Source organism: Bombyx mandarina, chromosome 23, assembly GCF_030267445.1.
Source record: "Bombyx mandarina strain Sakado chromosome 23, ASM3026744v2".
Taxonomy (NCBI): domain Eukaryota; kingdom Metazoa; phylum Arthropoda; class Insecta; order Lepidoptera; family Bombycidae; genus Bombyx; species Bombyx mandarina.
This window is the reverse complement of record NC_143229.1, coordinates 16,273,679-16,294,178: the sequence shown is the minus strand read 5'-3', so window position 1 is coordinate 16,294,178 and position 20,500 is coordinate 16,273,679. Positions and strand designations below refer to the sequence as shown.

Here is a 20,500-nt window from a genome sequence, read left to right as displayed (position 1 = left end):
CACTAAAATAAAATCCAGTCTAAGCATGATGGTCACGATCCACAGCAGTGAGGAAACGACGCGATCAGGAGACTTACCCATTTATTTACCCGCTACCCATTACTTATGATGTCGCTAGGATTCATTGTTTTGTTTTTCGAGGATTTCGCGAAAATCTTCCTTTGCGCGACCCGATGCGCAGCTTAGCTTAGCTTAGCCGAGCCGCTGTGCTACAGTCCTAGGGGTAAGCGTTGTTTAAAAAGCAAGGTTATTGGTTCCGCTGTTCAGTCGGGTAGGCGCACGCGGCGCGTTTGCCGTTAACATTAGATTAATAAACAAGTATTTTAATTCATTTATAGTACTTGTGTGCTGATTCGATTTTTTTAAATCTAAATAGCGAATCAAATGTGAATTAGTGACAGCTTCAGTTTTCGTACATAGAATTCGACGAAAAGGAAATTGCAGTGAGTATTCCAGTATATTTTAAACACGCGAACAAAGATTGCGGTTAAAAATAATCCGATTATTATATTATGACTATCTGTACCCGTCCGCTTCGATGGGCATTTAAAATTAACATCATTATATCTCACCCCCACAAAGATTCACATCATTAACGCCCCCGCAACTGGTGTAGGGTGTCCAACACTCATATAAATATTAGCCTATCCATTCAGTACATGTATTTTCTACATGGATACCAAGTTTCAAGTCAATCGGACGCACGGTTCAATAGTTATAACGGAACATCCGTAAAAACCACTGTAGATTTATATATTAGTATAGATTTAATTAAAGTCTGTCTATCTATCTATTCATTAACGCGGGACCACATCTTGTGTGGTTTCCCAAGAAAGCCTCATGAGGCTTCGACTAGCATTGAGGATTATCGACTCAAGGAAAAGGAGCATCTATTCAGGATTAAGGACTCGATTAGTTAAATTAATTCAAGGCGACATTGACTAATCCGTTTGTTTATATACAAAATAAATAAAGCATTTCAATCGGTGGAATGGAAGCAAGAATCAACTGTGTGGACGAGACTATTGTCTTAAACAATTACACGTTTATATCTAAGCCCTTGATGGTTTTAATAAGGCGATTACGAAATTAATTAGCCGGCATTGCCTAATGTCATACCGTATATTATACGTAAGAATTATGTATGTACTAAAATTGTCTAAAATAGATATCTTCTTCTTAGTCGCGTACTTCTTTGCTGAAGGTCGTGTCCCTGAAAGCCCTTCGTGGCTCTTTGTACCATCAGCTTCCATTTCCTTCGGTTTTCGGCTTCTCTCAGGGGCGGTCGCAACACAATCCAGTGAGCGCAGTTACTTTTTTTTTTGCGCCACCCACCTTAAGATATAAGTTCTAAGGTCTCAGGTATAGTTGCAACGGCTACCCCACCCTTCAAACCGAAACACATGACTGCTTCACGGCAGAAATAGGCAGGGTGATGGTACCTACCCGCGCGGACTCTCAAGAGGTCCTACCACCAGTGATTACGCAAATTATAATTTTGCGGGTTTGATTTTTATTACACGATGCTATTCCTTCACCGTGGAAGTCAATCGGATGTTTCGCGGCAGATTTAGTTTTTGGAGACTACCCGCGTGGGTACTCATAATAGCGAGCGCCACTGAATCCCACTACGTCAGTATAACATTCAGAGTATATTGGTATATTGCCGCCAGTACTCTGATCAATTTCTTAATCAAGAGAAGAAGATATGAATGTCATGCTAATAGATAGCCTCATCTTTGATATATGACCAGTGGCGGAAGGAAGTTTACAAGTCCTCACATGCTGATATCACTATCGACATCGGGGCCGTCACAATTTCTGAGTTTCCGAAATCGGCCTGAAACTTCAATTTTCAATCTTTATATCACACTAGCGGCCCGCTCGGGTCTTTAACAAAATTTTCAACGATATTTGACGTTTTATTTTTTAAAATAAAAGAACACTTATTGCGGCACAACTATAATAGTCAGACATATGCTGTCATATCATTTTTTGTAAATAATAATGTGTTCTACAAAGTCGTAGTACATTATTTTATTCTGTCATCAACAGTTTTCGCAGGGCATGCGATGTAAAGAGATTTTAGGTAATTTTTTTACACCTTGGGTTACATTATTGGAGTTTTAGTAAGAATCCCTAATTTAAAAAAAAAAGATTATATAGCCTATGTCACTCGGGAATAGTGTAGCTTCCAAACAGTGAAAGAATTTTTCAAATCGGTTCAGTAGTTTCGGAGCCTATCCAATACAAAAAAAAAAGTATAGACAATACAGGAGATCTGTTTCTACAACAAAAAACAAATATCGAACTGTGACAAATCATCTTTAAAATTATACGTATTACGGTATGCAGCGGCTTAGCTCTGCCCCTTTCATTGTTGAAATCTATGGGCGACGGTAACCACTCGCCATGAAGTGGGCCGTCTGCCTACAAGGTCAATAAAAACAATATTAATACGGACGTTTAAGAACTCTATAGTTTCTCTTAGATTTTTTTTTGTTGTTTTAATTAAATGATAATTATTAATGAAATTACCGTGAATAAAACTCGTGCAGACATTCGAGTGACGAATACGTTTCTTTGCTCTCTGCGAGTGTTTAATATACTTTAATTAATATGTTGTTTATTAAAACAAATAAAAATAAAACAATTTATTGCTCTGTAAAGAATTAATTATTTTATCAAACGAATGATTTGCAAACACAACTTGTAGAAGCTATTGTTTTTAAAACCACGTTGTTGTTTTGAATGTACATGCAGTTTTTCTAATAATAGAATGAACATAGTGTTTTTTAAGGGATTTTATGACCTGGTAACTAAGACCTTTAGGTCATGTCTTATTTTAATTTATATTCTTATTTTTATGAAAAATGATAATATGGAGTGAAATGAAATGAAATGAGATGATATGGGATGAAAATCTGCGTAAAATGGTGGTCATTTACTGAGATATTTTCAGTGGACTTTTAGGAGGATACCGAGAAGTTACGTCCAACGGCTTTGTTTCATTTTCCCACATTTGTGCACTTTCACAGATAATAAACAGTTAATAAACCACCGTGGTAGGACCTCTTGTGAGTCCGCGCGGGTAGGTACCACCATCCTTCCTATTTCTCCCGTGAAGCAGTAATGCGTTTCGGTTTAAAGGATGGGGCAGCCGTTGTAACTATACTTGAGACCTTAGAACTTATAACTCATTTACATTGTAGATGGCAATAGATTTGTTGGGCATGTCATTTTTTACACGACGCTATTCCTTGATCATGTCGGTCTCTAAAGAAATGTTCACTTTCTTACTGGTGCCAGGACCTCTTGTGAGTCCGCACGGGTAGGTACCACCGCCCTGCGTATTTCTGCCGTGAAGCTGTTGTAGCTATACGAGACCTTAGAACTCATATCTCAATATACGTGGCGGCATTTACGTTGTAGATGTCTATGGGCTCCGGTAACCACTTAACACTGGTTGGGCCGTGAGCTCGTCCACCCACTTAGGCAATAAAAATAAAATAATAAATAAAACCTGACCTACCCTGGAGCCATTTTTTGAAGAGATTTACGCCATATGCGATTCGTTAAAATGGTTTTCTGTTTTTGGCATTGCAATGATCAGTGTTGGACTTAGAACGCATATACATTGAAGGTAATCTTGTCTACCGCAAAATGATCGTGCGTTGAAGTTTGATGGTCATAGATCTTGTTTAATCTGACCACATATTTCAAGGTGCTTGTATTTATAATGTATCTAAACATGACGCGTACGTACCTTTGATTTATCTGGACAATATCTTCGGTAAGGCTAAACTTAATACCAACATTTTAAAAAAGAAAACTAAGTTCTTCTAGCGATGGTAGGACCTACCCGTGCGTGCTTACGATGTGGCTTACTACCAGTAATTCTCACAGATCGTTTGGAAACTCTGGGTCTGAGGAGGGACTTCGCTTCTCTCTGCATTTTGTACCGTATGTTCCATGGGGAGTGCTCTGAGGAATTATTTGAGATGATTCCATCATCTCGTTTTCACTATCGCACCGCCCGCCACCGGAGTAGATTTTATCCATACTACCTGGAGCCATCATCCACAGGGCGTTTCCAGAGATATTTTTTGCCACGTACCATCCGGCTTTGGAATGAGTTCCCCTTCACCGTGTTTCCCGAGCGCCATGACTTGTCCTTCTTCAAACGAGGCTTGTGAGGGTACTCAACGGTATGCAGCGGCTCGGCTCTGCCCCTAGCATTGTTGGAGTCCATGGGCGTCGGCAACCACTCACCATCAGGTGGGCCGTATGCTCGTTTGCCTACAAGGACAATAAAAATAAAATAAAGAACCAACCATTCGCGGTAGATATGTTGCCTACATGGTGTTTTGCATCCATTGTCAAATCAGGTCCTACGCTTCGCTGGTATAATATTCGCAAAAATCTGTAACCCGTTCTCAACCATATCACCGTTTAAGGCTCACAACCACACAGCGATATCCATTAATGAATGTTGAATTAACATTACTGGATTATTTTATCGCGCCCCAACCTGTGTGCTTAGTGCGAGTTTTTAACTTCTCGATCGCGTTAAAGTTAACTCAAATTTGTATGAAGTTGGAACAGCGCCCCTATCGACAAACGAAGGGAAGCTATTTCAACTCTGTGTGTCTCGGCAAAAAGCCAACTTTTTGTTGAGAATAAATCACATCTGATGATCATTGCCCTCCAGCTAGCTTTTGTTACATTAGCAAGCATCATTAAACTGCTGGTCAATGCACCAATGACATGTGTATGTAACATAGTTTTTTCGTCCTGTCATTTTTTTTATTTTTTATTTTTATTGCTTAGATGTGTGGACGAGCTCACAGCCCACCTGGTGTTAAGTGGTTACTGGAGCCCATAGACATCTACAACGTAAATGCGCCACACATCTTGAGATATAGTTCTAAGGTCTCAGTATAGTCAAAACGGCTGTCCCACCCTTCAAACCGAAACGCATTACTGCTTCACGGCAGAAATAGGCGGGGCGGTGGTACCTACCCGTGCGGACTCACAAGAGGTCCTACCACCAGTAATTACGCAAATTATAATTTTGCGGGTTTAATTTTTATTGCACGATGTTATTCCTTCACCGTGGAAGTCAATCGTGAACATTTGTTAAGTACGTATTTCATTAGAAAAATTGGTACCTGCCTGCGGGATTCGAACACCGGTGCATCGCTCGATACGAATGCACCGGACGTCTTATCCTTTAGGCCACGACGACTTACGACTTACTTGTCACCTTAAGTGTGTGTAAAAGGCAATAACTAAGGGATTTAATGTAGTGTGTAATCTGCAGCTGAGATTTTTTATAGCATTAAGTAATATAATTAAGTAATGACACGGCTTAAAATATATTTGTAAATCAACAATTATTTTGTGCAGTTGCAATTTTGTAAATGCAGTTTTGATAATTAAATATTTCATCATTTTCGTTGTTTTCGATTTGAAAGTTCTTTAATTACCTAATTAATGTATCCTTAATGTCGAAAAACTTAAGCGTGTACTCAATCAAAGGTAGCTTCCAAATGAGATTTTTTATTTTTTTTTATTTTTAGAAAATGGATTGACCTTATTTATGGAAATTATTTTAAATATAGACTATGATGTGATATGATGCGTAAAGGGGAGATGCATTTGACTAGGAGATGTATGGAAATGGTAGTGCAAGGTAGGGCGGGAAGAGGTCAATCGAAGAAGACATGGATGAAGTTTGTGAATGACGATATGAGAGAGAGAGGAGTAAGTGTTGAGATGATGGCTGATAGAAGAGAATGGAATAGAAAAAATCGCTGTGCAGACCCCACCAAGAATGTTTTTTATTTTAATCTATTAGATTAGGTACTAGCTTCGGTCGCGTGGTCAAGGGAAAATATCAGTACAGTTTCCCGAAGGAATGAGATGTTTTTTTCGGATCTCTCTTGACCTTATAAATAAAAAAAAGCGTTTCTTCAGCTGTACGATTCCGATCCCGTGTTAGATTCAGCGAAGCACTGTTCTTGCTAGGGCTAGTGTTAGCAAATTCTCTCCGATTAAGCCCGCGAGCTCACCTATCCGTCCGGGTGTATCTGGAATAAGCTCTTAGGTCCACCAATAACTGCTGTTGTTCTTAGGGTACCCCGCCGATACAAAGAGCCCTCACAAATTGTCTCCAATTCAATACTTAGGAAGGAAAAAATTATCAAAAGAATCAAAAGTATTTTATTTATTTATTGGTTAAATGGGTGGACGAGTGCACGGCCCACTTGGTTTTAAGTGGTTACTGGGGCTCATAACATTTACAACGTAAATGCGCCAACCACCTTGAGATATAAGTTCTAAGGTCTCAAGTATAGTTACAACGGCTGCCCCGCCCTTCAAACCGAAACGCATTACTGCTTCACGGCAGAAATAGGCGGGCTCATGATACCTACCCGCGCGGACTCACAAGAGGTCCTTCCACCAGTAAATAAGAGGTCCTACCACCATCCATTTTACCATCATTTTACTTAGGCTTAAAATGACCTTAGAATCACACCAGTCCTGTCTATTAAATCACGACTCTGTGTTTTTGTTATTCTAGAATTAAATATGAATTGCATTAATTTCGCAACGCCAACCTTGTATTACTGTGTACATAAAACTCGATCAAACAGTTCATTCATGCAATTAATCAAATTATTTAGACCGACGCGGTTAAGGTGACCACAAGTTTTGGTATGTAAAGATTTTTATTTGAAGTTTCATTCTTTGTAGTGATTTGATCATTGGGGTTGATGAGCGTAGGAAGTACACAAGGTGGACTTGTCTAACCAATTCTCCGGTTGCAATCAGGACAGGAGCGGTCGTGGTGGCGAGGCTTAGGGAAGGTCTACCTCCAGTAATGGGTTCTGTGGGTTGAAAGACAGAATAAGACAATTTTTTTTTAATTCACCGAAAATAGCTTTGAAAATGAATACATTAGAAATCTGTATATCATGTATAACGAAAAGTAATATAATGTTTTATGACGTCACCGCGTGCGAAAGAGATAGCTAGATGTCCTTCCTACGCACTCGTTCTTTAATACGTCATTCTCTAATTAATTCATAGTATGGGTAATCTTCTTTTTCTTCTTACCTTTCATATTATGTGGAGTTGGCTCGGCATGTCCACTTATCTTTGTGATGTCCACGGACTCTGGAAACAAGCTTTGAGCGCTCCGACCAGCTCCCCATATTTCATTGTTATTTCAAACGTACTAACTAACGGTTTTAACGGTAGGCAGCGGCTTGGCTCTGCCTCTAGCATTGCTGAAGTCCATGGGTGACGGTAACCACTCACCATCAGGTGGGCCGTATGCTCGTCTGCGTACAAGGGTAATAAAAAAAAACCCTGAAACTACTCAAACTTCATGGATTTATAAACGCATTAATAAAATATTGTGGTCACAGTAATCAAAAACCTGAGACAAATTTGCGCGATTATCGCTTCAAAGATCAGAGCGTTTAGTGTTACTTTTGTAGAGCCAAACAAAAACTGGCTGACCCTCGGGAATCGAGCGATATTCGCACACTCACAATTAGTCCATATCACATTGAAAACTGGAGTCCTTTCCCAATGCCATTGAACTCGACTCTCAGCCCTTCACACTGACTGGTCATTGTTCTCTGCAAGGCAATCGAGGTTGTTTTCCGTCCTATAGAAAGCTGCCTTCGCTCAGGCCCTTGGTAATACCAGGAGCGGTAGCGAAGGGCTTTTGTAGGCAAAGCTTTGTTCGTGTAACGTTATCCCTTCTTCCCTTCCCCTTCTTCCCTATCCCTTATCCCTTCATTATGGCAAGGTGATGGAAGATCCAAACTGGAACTGATCCAACAGTGTTCAGCAATGCCCTTAAGCACTTTCGTCCTGTTAACGAACTCATTTGAGATATAGTTAAATTTTTTATTTTTTATTTTTATTGCCTATATGTGTGGACAAGCTCACAGCCCAACTGTTTTTAAATGGTTACTGGAGCCCATAAACATATACAACTTAATGCGCCACCCATCTTGAGATATGAGTTCTAAGGTCTTAGTATAGTTACAACGGCTGCCCCACCCTTCAAGCCGAAACGCATTACTGCTTTACGGTAGAATAGGCAGTGTGGTGGTACCTACCCGTGCGGACTCACAAGAAGTCTTACCACCAGTAATTACGCGAATTATAATTTGGCGAGTTTGATTTTTATTACACGATGTTATTCCTTTACCGTGGAAGTCAAGCATGAACATTTGTTGAGTACGTATTTCATTAGAAAAATTGGTACCCGCCTGCGGGATTCGAACACCGGTGCATCGCTCAACACGAATGCACCGGACGTCTTATCCTTTAGGCCACGACGACTTCAGATTGTATTTGTGCTTAAGGTCGACGCGTGCAGGTTCCTTATTGGTTCTGAAACAAGTGGACCGACTTTGATAAGATTCCTAAGTAAAATTACTAGACGATGACCGACCGTCCGACCGATGACCGTATTTCAGCCATCTGCTGAAATAGCTTTTTTTTTCCTACCTAAGCTGACAACCTTGAGAGGCTATATCAGCGGAACCTTATCTAGTAGGTGATCTCACGGGGCTCAAACCTAACGACGTTGCTAACACGAACCCTAGCAAAAGCCGTGCTTCGCAGAATCTACCACCGGATCGGAAACGCGACCCACTGAGAAGATCCGGCGAGAAACTCATGTGTCTGAGGGTTAATTTACTCGTCGAGCTCTTCGTCGCAAGCGACGGGTTTCACGAGAACGGTGACCGAAAATAGCTTTAGTGTTATTTTGTCTTTAAGGCAGTTAGTTGAAATTATGAAAAATATTATTATTCTTCGCCAATAGATGTCGGGAAGAGTCAGAGTTGATTATCAATAAATTTGATTATTGAAAACACGAATAAAACAACATTTTCTGAAAATAAATCGTAGCTAGATCGATTTATCGCCCCCGGAATCCCCTGTATACTAAATTTTATGAAAATCGTTGGAGCGGTTTCCGAGATTCAGATTAGATATATATAAATATACAAGAATTGCTCGATTAAAGGTATAAGATATAAGATAAGATATTAATCTAGCGTGTGTCCAGATTGGTAGCGATTTGATCTAAGTAAGGCCAAAAAGGCGAGCTGAATCTGACTAGTCTGATTTAAACCACATGCCTTAAATTTCAAACAACCGTAGTAGGTACCTATATTTGTTAGAGACTAAAGACACGCCCTCGCTTCGTTTCGGAAACATTAAATTTTATTATTGATTATTTACGACATCACATTAAAAACCTCAAAAATAACAGTATTTCACCACTATTTAATGGATGTTATTATACATATTATTATAATCAGGAGGACAGGAGTGAATGGAAGAACATAGTCCTAACAAAAGTGCTCCGTAAAGGTCACGACCCTCAGCACTGAGGAATACGACTCAGACAGGTGTTTGGTAAAAGTTAATTGTTTTTCAATATACTAACCTTGAAAGTTGGCATAAAATTTTCTTGAATAGCTTTTGTAGCTCCAAATGACGTCATTTGAAAGCGTAAATGCGCCACCCACGAGGAAATCGCCGGACTTCCGCCCTTTTCTGGGGATACTGGGCGGGGTATGTCAGAGTCGAACTGACTAAAACCTCCTGTCGCTCAACAACCAACGTCCAAACCTCGCATGACACAGAACTCATGACAAGGCAAAGGGGGGAAAGTGAAGCGTTTAGTGCGGAGCACATCTCTCCCATCACCCTCCCCCTCGGGACGTCGGACGTCGCGCCACGACCACCAGTCCTCTCGGTCGGCAGACTGTCCGAAGCTCGCCTAGATATAATTAAATAACCCACCTTAAGATATAAGTTCTAAGGTCTAAGTATAGTTACAACGGCTGCCCCACCCTTCAAACTGACACGCATTACTGTTACACGGCAGAAATAGGTGCGGCGGGGGTACCTACCCGCGCGGACACATAACACGTCCTAACACGAGTAAGTCATGATAAGGTCAATATGATAATAATGGTTAAAACGAAGACAGCAAGGTAAAAAAAATCTCATTACAACATCACGTTACATTCTAATGCGGTGTATGAATACTAAGTACATTACGAAATGAATGTTAGAACAAGATCAAGGAACGCGGTTAGATCGGTTGAACAACGACTAACAGAGAACCTATTGATTCTGTTATAAAGGAAAACCGGCTGATGAAATAATACGCGAGACTTTGGATTGACTCGATAAAAGGATTTAGTACAATATTATTTATAGCTTTTGCCCGCGACTTCGTCCGCCTGGAATAATTCACAAATAATGCTTTATTTTAGAACAAATTTGGTTAGCATAAAAAACGTTATAGTGAGCTAACCTTAACATATAGACATATAGACCAAAACCAGCCAGATACAAATAGTATAGCCAAAGAGATTTTAATATAAGTTCATACATACTATAATGCGAAAAGACTTTTTCCCCAACCTATTAAATATTTACGTATACTAGCTGACCCGGCAAACTTTGTTTTGCCATATAAATTATTTCTAGGAAAAATAAATAACCTAGATATCGCCTGCAGCGCGATCTGCCGGGCTGATTTGTGAATCTAAACCATCCAGGGCGCCACCCAAACGCATATAAAAAAAATCATTCAAATCGGTCCAGCCGTTTAGGAGAAGTTCAGTGACAAACACACGCACAGAACAAATCTATACTAGCTGACCCAGCAGACTTCGTAGCGCCTCAATCGATAAATAAAAGACCTAAACTTTTGTGTAAAATAAACTTAAAACAAACAAAAGGAATCCATCCGACAGGGGACACATTAAAGGAAAAACAAAATTGTTATTTTTATTTAATTCTGAGTATTTTCATATTTATCTACCTTTTAAACCAGAAGGTTTAAAATTAACCGAATCGTTCCAGCCGCTCTCGAGTTTTAGCGAGACTAACGAACAGCAATTAATTTTTATATATAAAGATATAGATATAAATCTACAGTGTTTTTATTTATTTATTGGGCACACAAATACACAATACAAGCTAAAAATATACATAAAAATACAAGTAAAAAGAAATTTGGCTTGCAACATAAGCTATTATTATTTTACGGATGTTCCGTTATAACTACTGAACCACGCATCCACGATTGGCTTGAAACTTGGTATCCATGTAGAAAATACATGTACTTAATGGATAGGCTAATATTTATATGAGTGTTGGACTCCCTAATAATAGTGGCAATAAATAATAATGTTAATTTTAAATGCCCAGCGAAGCGGGTGAGTACAGCTAATATATATATATATATAAAGATAGATAATGAATGATCAGGCGAAGAGTAAGCAAACCTGTTCATCAGAGAATGTTGACTCGATGTGAAAATCGAACCCGCGACTCATGGCGCAACAGTAAGGGCCGCTAACTACTCCACCGAGTCAGTTAAAGAGATAGGGATTGTGCATTAGGATATTACAAGTTTGGTTAGTCCATTTGTTAAATTCTTTCTAGTTCCATAATTATTTGATAACGTTCCTTCTAAAAATATTTTTCGTTTGTTTCAGATAAATTTATCATTCGAAAAGATTATGCACAGATTTTTTTAGAAATGGCACCCCAAGAACGTACCCCTTATGTGGCCGAAGAAGAGAGCCATCCGGACTCATCGAAGGACTTGCAAAACGTCAATTTGGGCGGGAGTTACGTTAACAGCGCCTATCAAAATGACAGTTCCGATAATGTTGCCATGCCGAAAAACGCAGAGAGTGTTGCCAACAATAACAACAACGAAAAACCGAAGAAGGAAACGGATTTCGATGACCTATTGCCGCACGTCGGAGAATTTGGACTGTACCAGAAGATTCTGTTCCTGCTCATGATCCCTTTTGCGTTTTTCGTTGCCTTCGTTTATTTCTCGCAAATATTCATGACCCTAACGCCGGAGCAACACTGGTGCTGGGTACCTGAGCTGGCAAACCTAACAGCGGAAGAACGGTATGTATTTAACATAACGAGGGATGAAATGCTATTCGGCTTAAGCGACATTTTTGCAACTTTACAGGAGAGCCATTTAAAGTCGTGGCCTAAAGGATAAGACGTCCGGTGCATTCGTATCTAGCGATGTACCGGTGTTCGAATCCCGCAGGCGGGTACCAATTTTTCTAATGAAATACGTACTTATCAAATGTTCACGACTGACTTCCACGGTGAAGGAATAACATCGTGTAATAAAAATCAAACTCGCAAAAATTATAATTTGCGTAATTACTGGTGGTAGGACCTCTTGTAAGTCCGCATGGGTAGGCACCACCACCCTGCCTATTTCTGCCGTGAAGCAGTAATGCGTTTCGGTTTGAAGGGCGGGGCAGCCGTTGTAACTATACTGAGACCTTAGAACTTATATCTCAAGGTGGGTGGCGCATTTACGCTGTAGATGTCTATGGGCTCCAGTAAGAGCCTGTGCGCTCGTCCACCCATCTAAGCAATAAAAAAAAAAATTTACATATCGAGGGGTGCTTTTCGGCTTGAGCGACATTTTTGCAACTTTACAGCAGAGCCATTTAAAATTTAAAATTTGTAAACAAAATCTTAACAGCAAATAACTCTTTCAGCTATTCGAATGGAGTAAGCTTAATTGAAGTTCAATTAAAAACATTGAACTGTTGATGATAAGACCAAATAAAACGAACTTTTAATTAATAAAGATAAATGTCGCGTAAACCAAATAGGCTTTCATCTTCTTCCCAATATAATTCTGGATGTTTTTTTGTGAGCAGGAATTTTAAATGCGGAACAATTCTAGATGCGCAACTTAAGCCGTCATGAAAAAAAAACCCACCTTTTTTGTTAATGCTTGTTAAAAATAGCGGGCCAAGATCGCGCGGTCTAGCAATCCTAAAATTAAATACCTTTATACATTATGTTAGAAGCACGCATGCATACGACGAAAATTTAAAATAGACCAAACGAACAACAAAGAATTAAGAACTTTTAAATAACAAGGTCGAAATAATATTATGTTGTAATTTATGTAATTACCGCAAAAAATCTTTTAGTTTCGATTAGGAATGCTTCCGTGATCGCGATCTGCGTATAAATTAATTCCATGTTAATATACTCGAGGGGAGACCACGTATTGGCAAGCGCGGTGTGGGACGACCACCCATCATCCGATGGATAGACGACCTGCTGAAAATCGCTGGGTCGCGTCAAATGCAGGACGGATCGGCCGCACTAAATATCAGTTAGAGAGGCCTATGTTCAACAGTGGACAGGCTGATATGATGATGATGATAATGCTATTAGGGTTGTGGCGCGAGTGTAAAAATTTTAAAATAGGTAACGAATTTTTTTTATTTTTTTTTTTATTGCTTGGTTGGACGAGCTCACAAGTCGTCCTACCACCAGTAATTACGCAAATTATAATTTTGCGGGTTTCATATTTATTATACGATGTTATTTCTTCACAGTGCAAGTTAGTCGTGAACATTTGTTATGTACGTATTTTATTAGAAAATATTATGGGATTCGGACACCGTTGCATCGCTTGATACGAATGCACCGGACGTCTTATCCTTTAGGCCACGACGATTTCAAAAGTCTTTAAAGATTTCAAAAGTACTTCTTGTGTGTGTGTTTTTTTTGCCTATGCTGATAGCCTTGAAAGGCTAGTTCAGCTTCGCCCTAACATGTGGGTGAGCTCACGGGGTTCATACCGGAAGTGTAGCTAACGCCTAGCAAGAGCAGTGCTTCGCAGAATCTACCACCGGATCGGAAACGCGACCCACTGAGAAGAACCGGCGAGAAACTCAGTGGGCTGCGTCGATGGGTTAATTCACTCGTCGAGCCCTTGCAAGCGTCGGGTTCGGCAAGGACGGTGACCGGTGCTTGTGGTACCTAAAAGCACCGTTAATGGATCGGGAGTATCCGTAATGACGTGTTTTGGGCGACGTCGACTATTTACCATTCGGTCTACAGGATCGGGTATTTAATTTTCAGCGGCCACGACAAGAGGGTTCTCATGTCGTGCCGCCTTCTCAAAGTGGCGCAATGATGCCGACTGTAGATACTTACTGACTAAGTAACATTCAAAACTAATCTAGGTCTAATTTGTTGATTTTCGTGTAATTAACTCCCTTCGACTTCATATATTCCATTCACGTTATAATTAGCCAGATTTAATTTTCTAATATCTTGTCCTATGACAGGCGTGTTTTAAGCATTTTTTTTTTTGTAGCTACACGGTCGCCGTGCGTTGCAGTTAAAAAGATCATATCTCTGGTGTTGTTTCCGCGTTCCTTACACTGTTTTGACTGTTATGCACGTGTTTGATTCTTAATTATTGTCTGATGCGTGTAACATGTTCCACGGGAAGGTTTCCGAAGAATTATGTATGATTCTTTTTTTTTTGGAACGAAGTTCCTTATGGGACGATGCGGAGGGGTACCCTAACTGGGAAAAAACGTCCGTAACATAAGATTTTTATTAGTAATGCACACAGTGTACGACTTAACTTTGTAATAACGTACAAAAAATAACATATTTTTTATCATTCATTGACCATTGACATTTTTTTTTTATTGAAGGATTACTGGTGGCCCGGAGGCCTTTCCAATTTCACCAGGACAGGTGGGCGAGCAAAGGCAAATGCTACCCGAGCGCCTCCGAAGGAGACCTAACAGCTCAAGAGTAGCTGCTTCGCGAATGAATCTACTACCGGATCGGAATCGCGACCCGCTAAGAAGATCCGGCGAGAAACTCAGCGAGCTAATTCATGGGTTAGGTTGCACGGCGAACTCTTTGTCGAGTTCGACGAGTACGGTTACCGAGGTCCCTAAGCCTGCTCCTAGTGTTAGAGTCTAATGCAAAGGTTATTGGATCTGATGGATCCGTAAGGACGTGTCTAGGGTGTCGACGGTGACTGGCTCCTTCGTGATCAGGATTCGGGGAGTAGTCAGCGGCGGCAACGATAAGGCGATTATTATGACGCATAGCCTTATCGAAGTACCGTTCCGACGCTGACTTCATGTATTTCTGTATAGATTCGAGGCCCAGGTCGTCGTGTAGGTCAACGTTCCTCACGAACCACGGAGCTCCGACGGCTAACCTGCAAAAGCGGGATTGTAGAGATTGGAGGGTGTCTATGTGTGTGCGGGCCGCATGAGCGAACACCACACTCGCGTAAGTCATGACGGGCCTTATGCAAGTTTTGTAAAGTGTCACCTTGTTCCGAAGGGACATTTTACTCCGCTTACAGATCATGGGGTAGAGTCTACCGAGAATAAACGCGGCACGATCACGGACTGATTTTATATGCGGGCGGAATGTCATCGATGCATCCAGGGTAACGCCCAGGTACTTCCTGGCCCAGGGTATGGATTGTCTAAAGAGAGTAATCGGGGGTGTGAGATTCCTCCTCCTAATACTTCGAACTTCGTTCCTACCCGGTGTCCCACGACACCACACATCTTTTTTATTGCTTACATGGGTAGACGAGCCCACAGCGCACCTGGTGTTAAGTGGTTACTGGAGCCCATAGACATCTACAACGTAAATGCGCCACCCGCCTTGAGATATAAGTTCTAAGGTCTCAGTATAGTTACACCAGCTGCACCGCCCTTCAAACCGAAACGCATTGCTTCACGGCAGAAATAGGCGGGGCGGTGGTACCTACCCGTGCGGACTCACAAGAGGTCCCACCACCAGATCCTGTCACGTATTTCTACCATAGCATCGTTTAATTGAATATTCCTAATGTTTATTCCCGAGCGTGTTCAAGAGATAACTTTTAGGTTCCTTTTGTGTTTTAAAAGTCTCGGCTCAAAGGATAACCGAAGGGTTAGATGGGTTTTTTTAATTGCCTCTGTAGGCAGACGAACATACGGCCCACCTGATGGTGAGTGGTTAGCGTCGCCTATGGACACCAGCAATGCCATGGGCAAAGCCAAGCCGCTGTCTAAGTAAATTATTTACGAAGTTTCTATGTATGTTTCACATATTTTGTTTGTTTCGTTGTTTTTAAAATATTTTTAAACTTTACTGTTATCAAAATGATACTAAAGCGATATAAGAAATAAAAGCGCGTTCTTGTTGATCAATCATTATTTTTGTTGGACGGGATAGCGTAAAATGAAATAATAATTGTAAATAGACAGAATAATAGAGATAAACCAATGAATATACACTAAAAACAATAATCATCGAAATCTGTTAGCGTGATATTGAGTTATTGAGTTATTCATCTATATTTTGTCGCGCACGTACTTAATGCAAATTTAAGATTTATATGGTTTTCTTATGGATACCATTATTAGAACTGGATATTATTAGAAATGGGACCGCACGGGAATCCTCAGCTTTCTATTAAAAAAAATGAATCATCAAAATCGATTCACCCAATCAAAAGCTATGAGGTAACAAAAAAAAAAAATACAGTCGAATTGAACTCCTCCTCCTTTTTTGAATTCGGTTAAAAAAACTGCCGCGGTAAAGCTATTGCATAGCATTTTTTATCAACTTATGCAATTATAATCAAACAATGATAATTTAATATTATAACAATAATAAAACAAGACCACGCTATATTAAACATTAATAAAAGCAAAACTTTAACTGTCCCCTTCACACTCATAAGCTAGACCGCGCGAGAGAGAGATAGGCAGACTTTTCATGATGCGTATGCAGTGTGACGTCACGCCACGCGCTAATTCACAAACACTACACAAGCGCAACGTGTGAATGTGTTGAACGCGAGCTACATGGTAGGCGGAGTGAGGGGTGTAAGGTTTTTTTCGTTACGGAATTTCATGATTCGGTCGCCGCGCTCAAGGCCCGCGATAAAATCTATGCAATAACTTAATAATACAATGGCGTATGTACATCTTCTTAATGCTGACGTAATGGGATTAACCGATCGGTTTTTGCAGCATCCGAATTCTGCATAACCTTTTTTATCAATTGACCGTATCTATACAGCACGATTCTTTCGTGACAGTTTTGAGAAATAACATCGGTCGTACGATTCGAAATGCGGTTAGGGAAATTCCGGCTAAGAAAACTTCTTGGATGATGATTATAGAAAAAGTGGGGTTTCACGGACACCCGATCAGAATGAAGTTCATTCTGCTATATACCTTCTTTTGTGTTCGTGATTTAGTAGAAAAATAATGACTCAGTGTAAAATAATTAAACGAATCATCTTTTTAAATTAATACGTGAAGCAAAAACTTTGTACCCCTTTTTACGAAAATTGCGCCGTCGTAGGAGTATAAAATTTCCCACACTTATAGAGAATATAGAGAAGGAGTGCAGAAAGTAAATATTTTTTTTAAAAATTAAGCATTTAAAATACATCACTACATAGTATAAAATAAAGTCGCTTTCTCTGTCCCTATATCTATCTGTCCCTATGTATGCTTAAATCTTTAAAACTACGCAACGGATTTTGATGAGGTTTTTTTTAATAGATAGAGTGATTGAAGAGGAAGGTTTATATGTATAATAACATCCATGAAATAGTAGAGAAATCAACAATAAATTACAGTTTCCGAAGTGAAGCGAGGGCGGGTCGCTAGTTAAATCAATAAAATAAAAAAACATTACACACACTACTTACCATGTATTTGAAACAAACGCACAGATTTATAAACTTAAGCCAAAAAACGCTTAAACCAAATAGCTTTTCACCACTCGACGGGCTATTCTAGATTCACCGAGCTAGTAGGTGAGCTCACGTGGCTCAAACCGGGAGTGTTATTAACACTGGCCCTAGCAAGAGCAGCGCTTCGCAGAATCTACCGCCGGATCGGAAACGCGACTCACTGAGAAGATCCGGCGAGAAACTCAGTGGACTGTGTCTATGGGTTAATTTACTCGTCGAGCCTTTCGTCGCAAGTGACGGGTTCGACGAGAACCATGACCAGTGCTTGAAGTACCTAAAAGCACCGTTAATGGATCGGGAGGATCCGTAATGACGTGCTTAGGGCGAGGTCGACTGTTTACCATTCGGTCCACAGGATCGGGTAAGAAGACCGCCTTGAGAAATGAGTTAGGCATTAGTTTTTAAAATTAAACGGCTGCCCCACCCTTCAATGCCTCACAGTAGAATTAGGCAAATTAACTCAAACTCCCTTACTTAATATATACAATAAACACCAGATAAAGCAGTGTTCACACAAAAACTAAGGTTAACACACTCTCCGACCTTTGCACTTAAGGTCGGTTTACAATGCAGAGGTCAAATAATTCGTGCTCAACTAGATACCAAGGTCATTCCGGCGAGTTACAATTAAAAAAAAAAGTATTTCCGGTTATTTTTCTACACGAGATCTTGGCTTGGCGCGTTATTGGCGTTAGATAAGGGCTTAGTCTGGTAATTCACCAGAAAAGGATCCGAAGTAAGGTTTAATGGCTTAAAGGAGAGCAATATGTGCCATTCGACATTTGTGGATAATATATTACTGCTTTCAAGTATATTGACAAAATTTTATCTATTGCTTTGGAAGGCAGTTAAAACGCCCATTTAATGAGTGATCACTGTGGCTCATGGACATCAGCAATACCAAGGGCAAGTCTTTGTATGTCTAAGTACTCTAAACAAACTGTGTTTGAAGAATGGCATAAGCCTTTAAAAAAACAAAAAGAGATAGGTACTTCCAAAATCGTGTGGTAGGTGGAAGTAATGTCGGCAGATGCACAGCCGCCCAATCTTAGCCCCAATGGGGGCTAAAGCAATTCCTCAGCGCATATAGATCGAAATCGCGATCGAATTTTAGTGGGTGAACGCATTTCTGAACGCCGCCATGTAAAGCAAACTCCGTACTCCACTGAGGCCGTTGACCCTCCGCGACAGCCGATTTATAATTGTGTTCCATTGCGTGTAATACAAACATCGAGATGTTATCATATCACGTTTTTTTTTTTTTTATTGTTTACATTGGTGGACGAGCTCACAGCCCACCTGGTGTTAAGTGGTTACGAACCTCTTGAGTCCGCACGGATAGGTATCACCGCCCTGCCTATTTCTGCCGTGAAGCAGTAACGGCGCATTTACGTTGTAGATGTCCATGGGCTCCAGTAACCACTTAACACCAGGTGGGCTGTAAGCTCGTTCACCCATCTAAGCAATAAAAAAATTTATAATATATAAACTTAACAGTACATAGACCTGGTACATTCACCCGCCTATTCATTAATGTTTCTAATGCTACATCAGTGTGAAACGGCCCTAAGATTGGTACGTGCCAATCCTTGCCCTGACCCCGTGGTAACGAGCCGTGCGAACAGACTTAAATGCTATTAGAATTTCGGTTAAGTAAGACAGTTGTATTCTGAATAATGCGACACTGACGCGGCGCGGAATCAGCGCCTACGATTACAAATTCTCGACCTTAGAACTCATATTTCAAGGTGGGTGGCGGAATTTACGTTGTAGATGTCTATGGACTCCGGTAACCATTTAACACCAGGTGGCCTGTGAGCTCGTCCACCCATCTATGCAATAAAAATAAAATAAAATAAACTAGGTTTAAAATGAGAAAATAACCAACAAATTTGGTTGCCCTGGAAATAAATATTAAAGTAACACACACATCGAGGGGTGAAAGGTTATTTTGTTTAAGCGACACTAGCGACTCGCCCTCGCTTCGCTTCGGAAACTGTAATTTATTATTGATTTCTCCACTATTTAATGGATGTTATTATACTTAAAAACCTTTCTCTTCAATCACTCTATCTATTAAAAAAAACCGCATCAAAATCCGTTGCGTAGTTTTAAAGATTTAAGCATACATTGGGACAAACAGATATAGGGATAGAGAATATGTAGTGATTTATGCGACTTTACAGGAGAGCCATTTAGAATTAAAAAAATTGGAAAAAATATTCGAAAACAAGAAAACTTCTTCAGCTATTTCAATGCTTAATTTAAGCTCCTTTCTAAAAAGAACCGAAACCAGAAGGAAATGAATAGATTTTTATTTGGAAGCCTGGTCTTTCTCATGTGGTCCCATTAAATTTTTATCAGGATCTGACCAGTTATTTTTGCGAATACCTTAGCTCCTTTCGTTAACAAAATGAAATGTACGAAAAAAAAAACAATTCAATACTCAATCGTCGCCTCGTGAGCGAAGAAAAAAATACAAAAAATAACACAATAATCATTTGTGTACAACAATGAGTTTTTAAGATGTCGTGACAAACGAACTAAAGTGGTTATAGCTCTCTGCGCAGTTCCGAGTCCATGAAAAAGCAATAAAGAATTACTACAATATATTTTTTACTGGTGGTTTGACCTCATGTGAGTCCGCACGGGTAGGTACCACCACCCCGCCTATTTCTGTCGTGAAGCAGTAATATGTTTCGGCATTGAAGGGTGGGGCAGCTGTTGTAGCTATATTGAGACCTTAGAACTTACATCTCAAGGTGGATGGCGCATTTGCGTTGTAAATGTCTATGGGCTCCAGTAACCACTTAACACCAGGTGGGCTGTGAGCTCGACCACCCATCTAAC

At 40.2% G+C, this 20,500-nt stretch overlaps 1 protein-coding gene across 1 annotated transcript in view; it reads left to right on the top strand.

The window, feature by feature from the left end:
• Positions 1-261: 261 nt before the first annotated feature.
• The window catches only part of LOC114246527 (organic cation transporter protein), a 38,761-nt gene continuing 18,522 nt past the window's right edge, over positions 262-20,500 (top strand). Inside the window, exons 1-2 of the mRNA XM_028179080.2 lie at positions 262-443; positions 11,556-11,985. Of these exons, the coding sequence (XP_028034881.2) occupies positions 11,600-11,985 (386 nt within the window). The 5' untranslated portion in view covers positions 262-443; positions 11,556-11,599. The remainder of the gene's footprint in view (positions 444-11,555; positions 11,986-20,500) is intronic.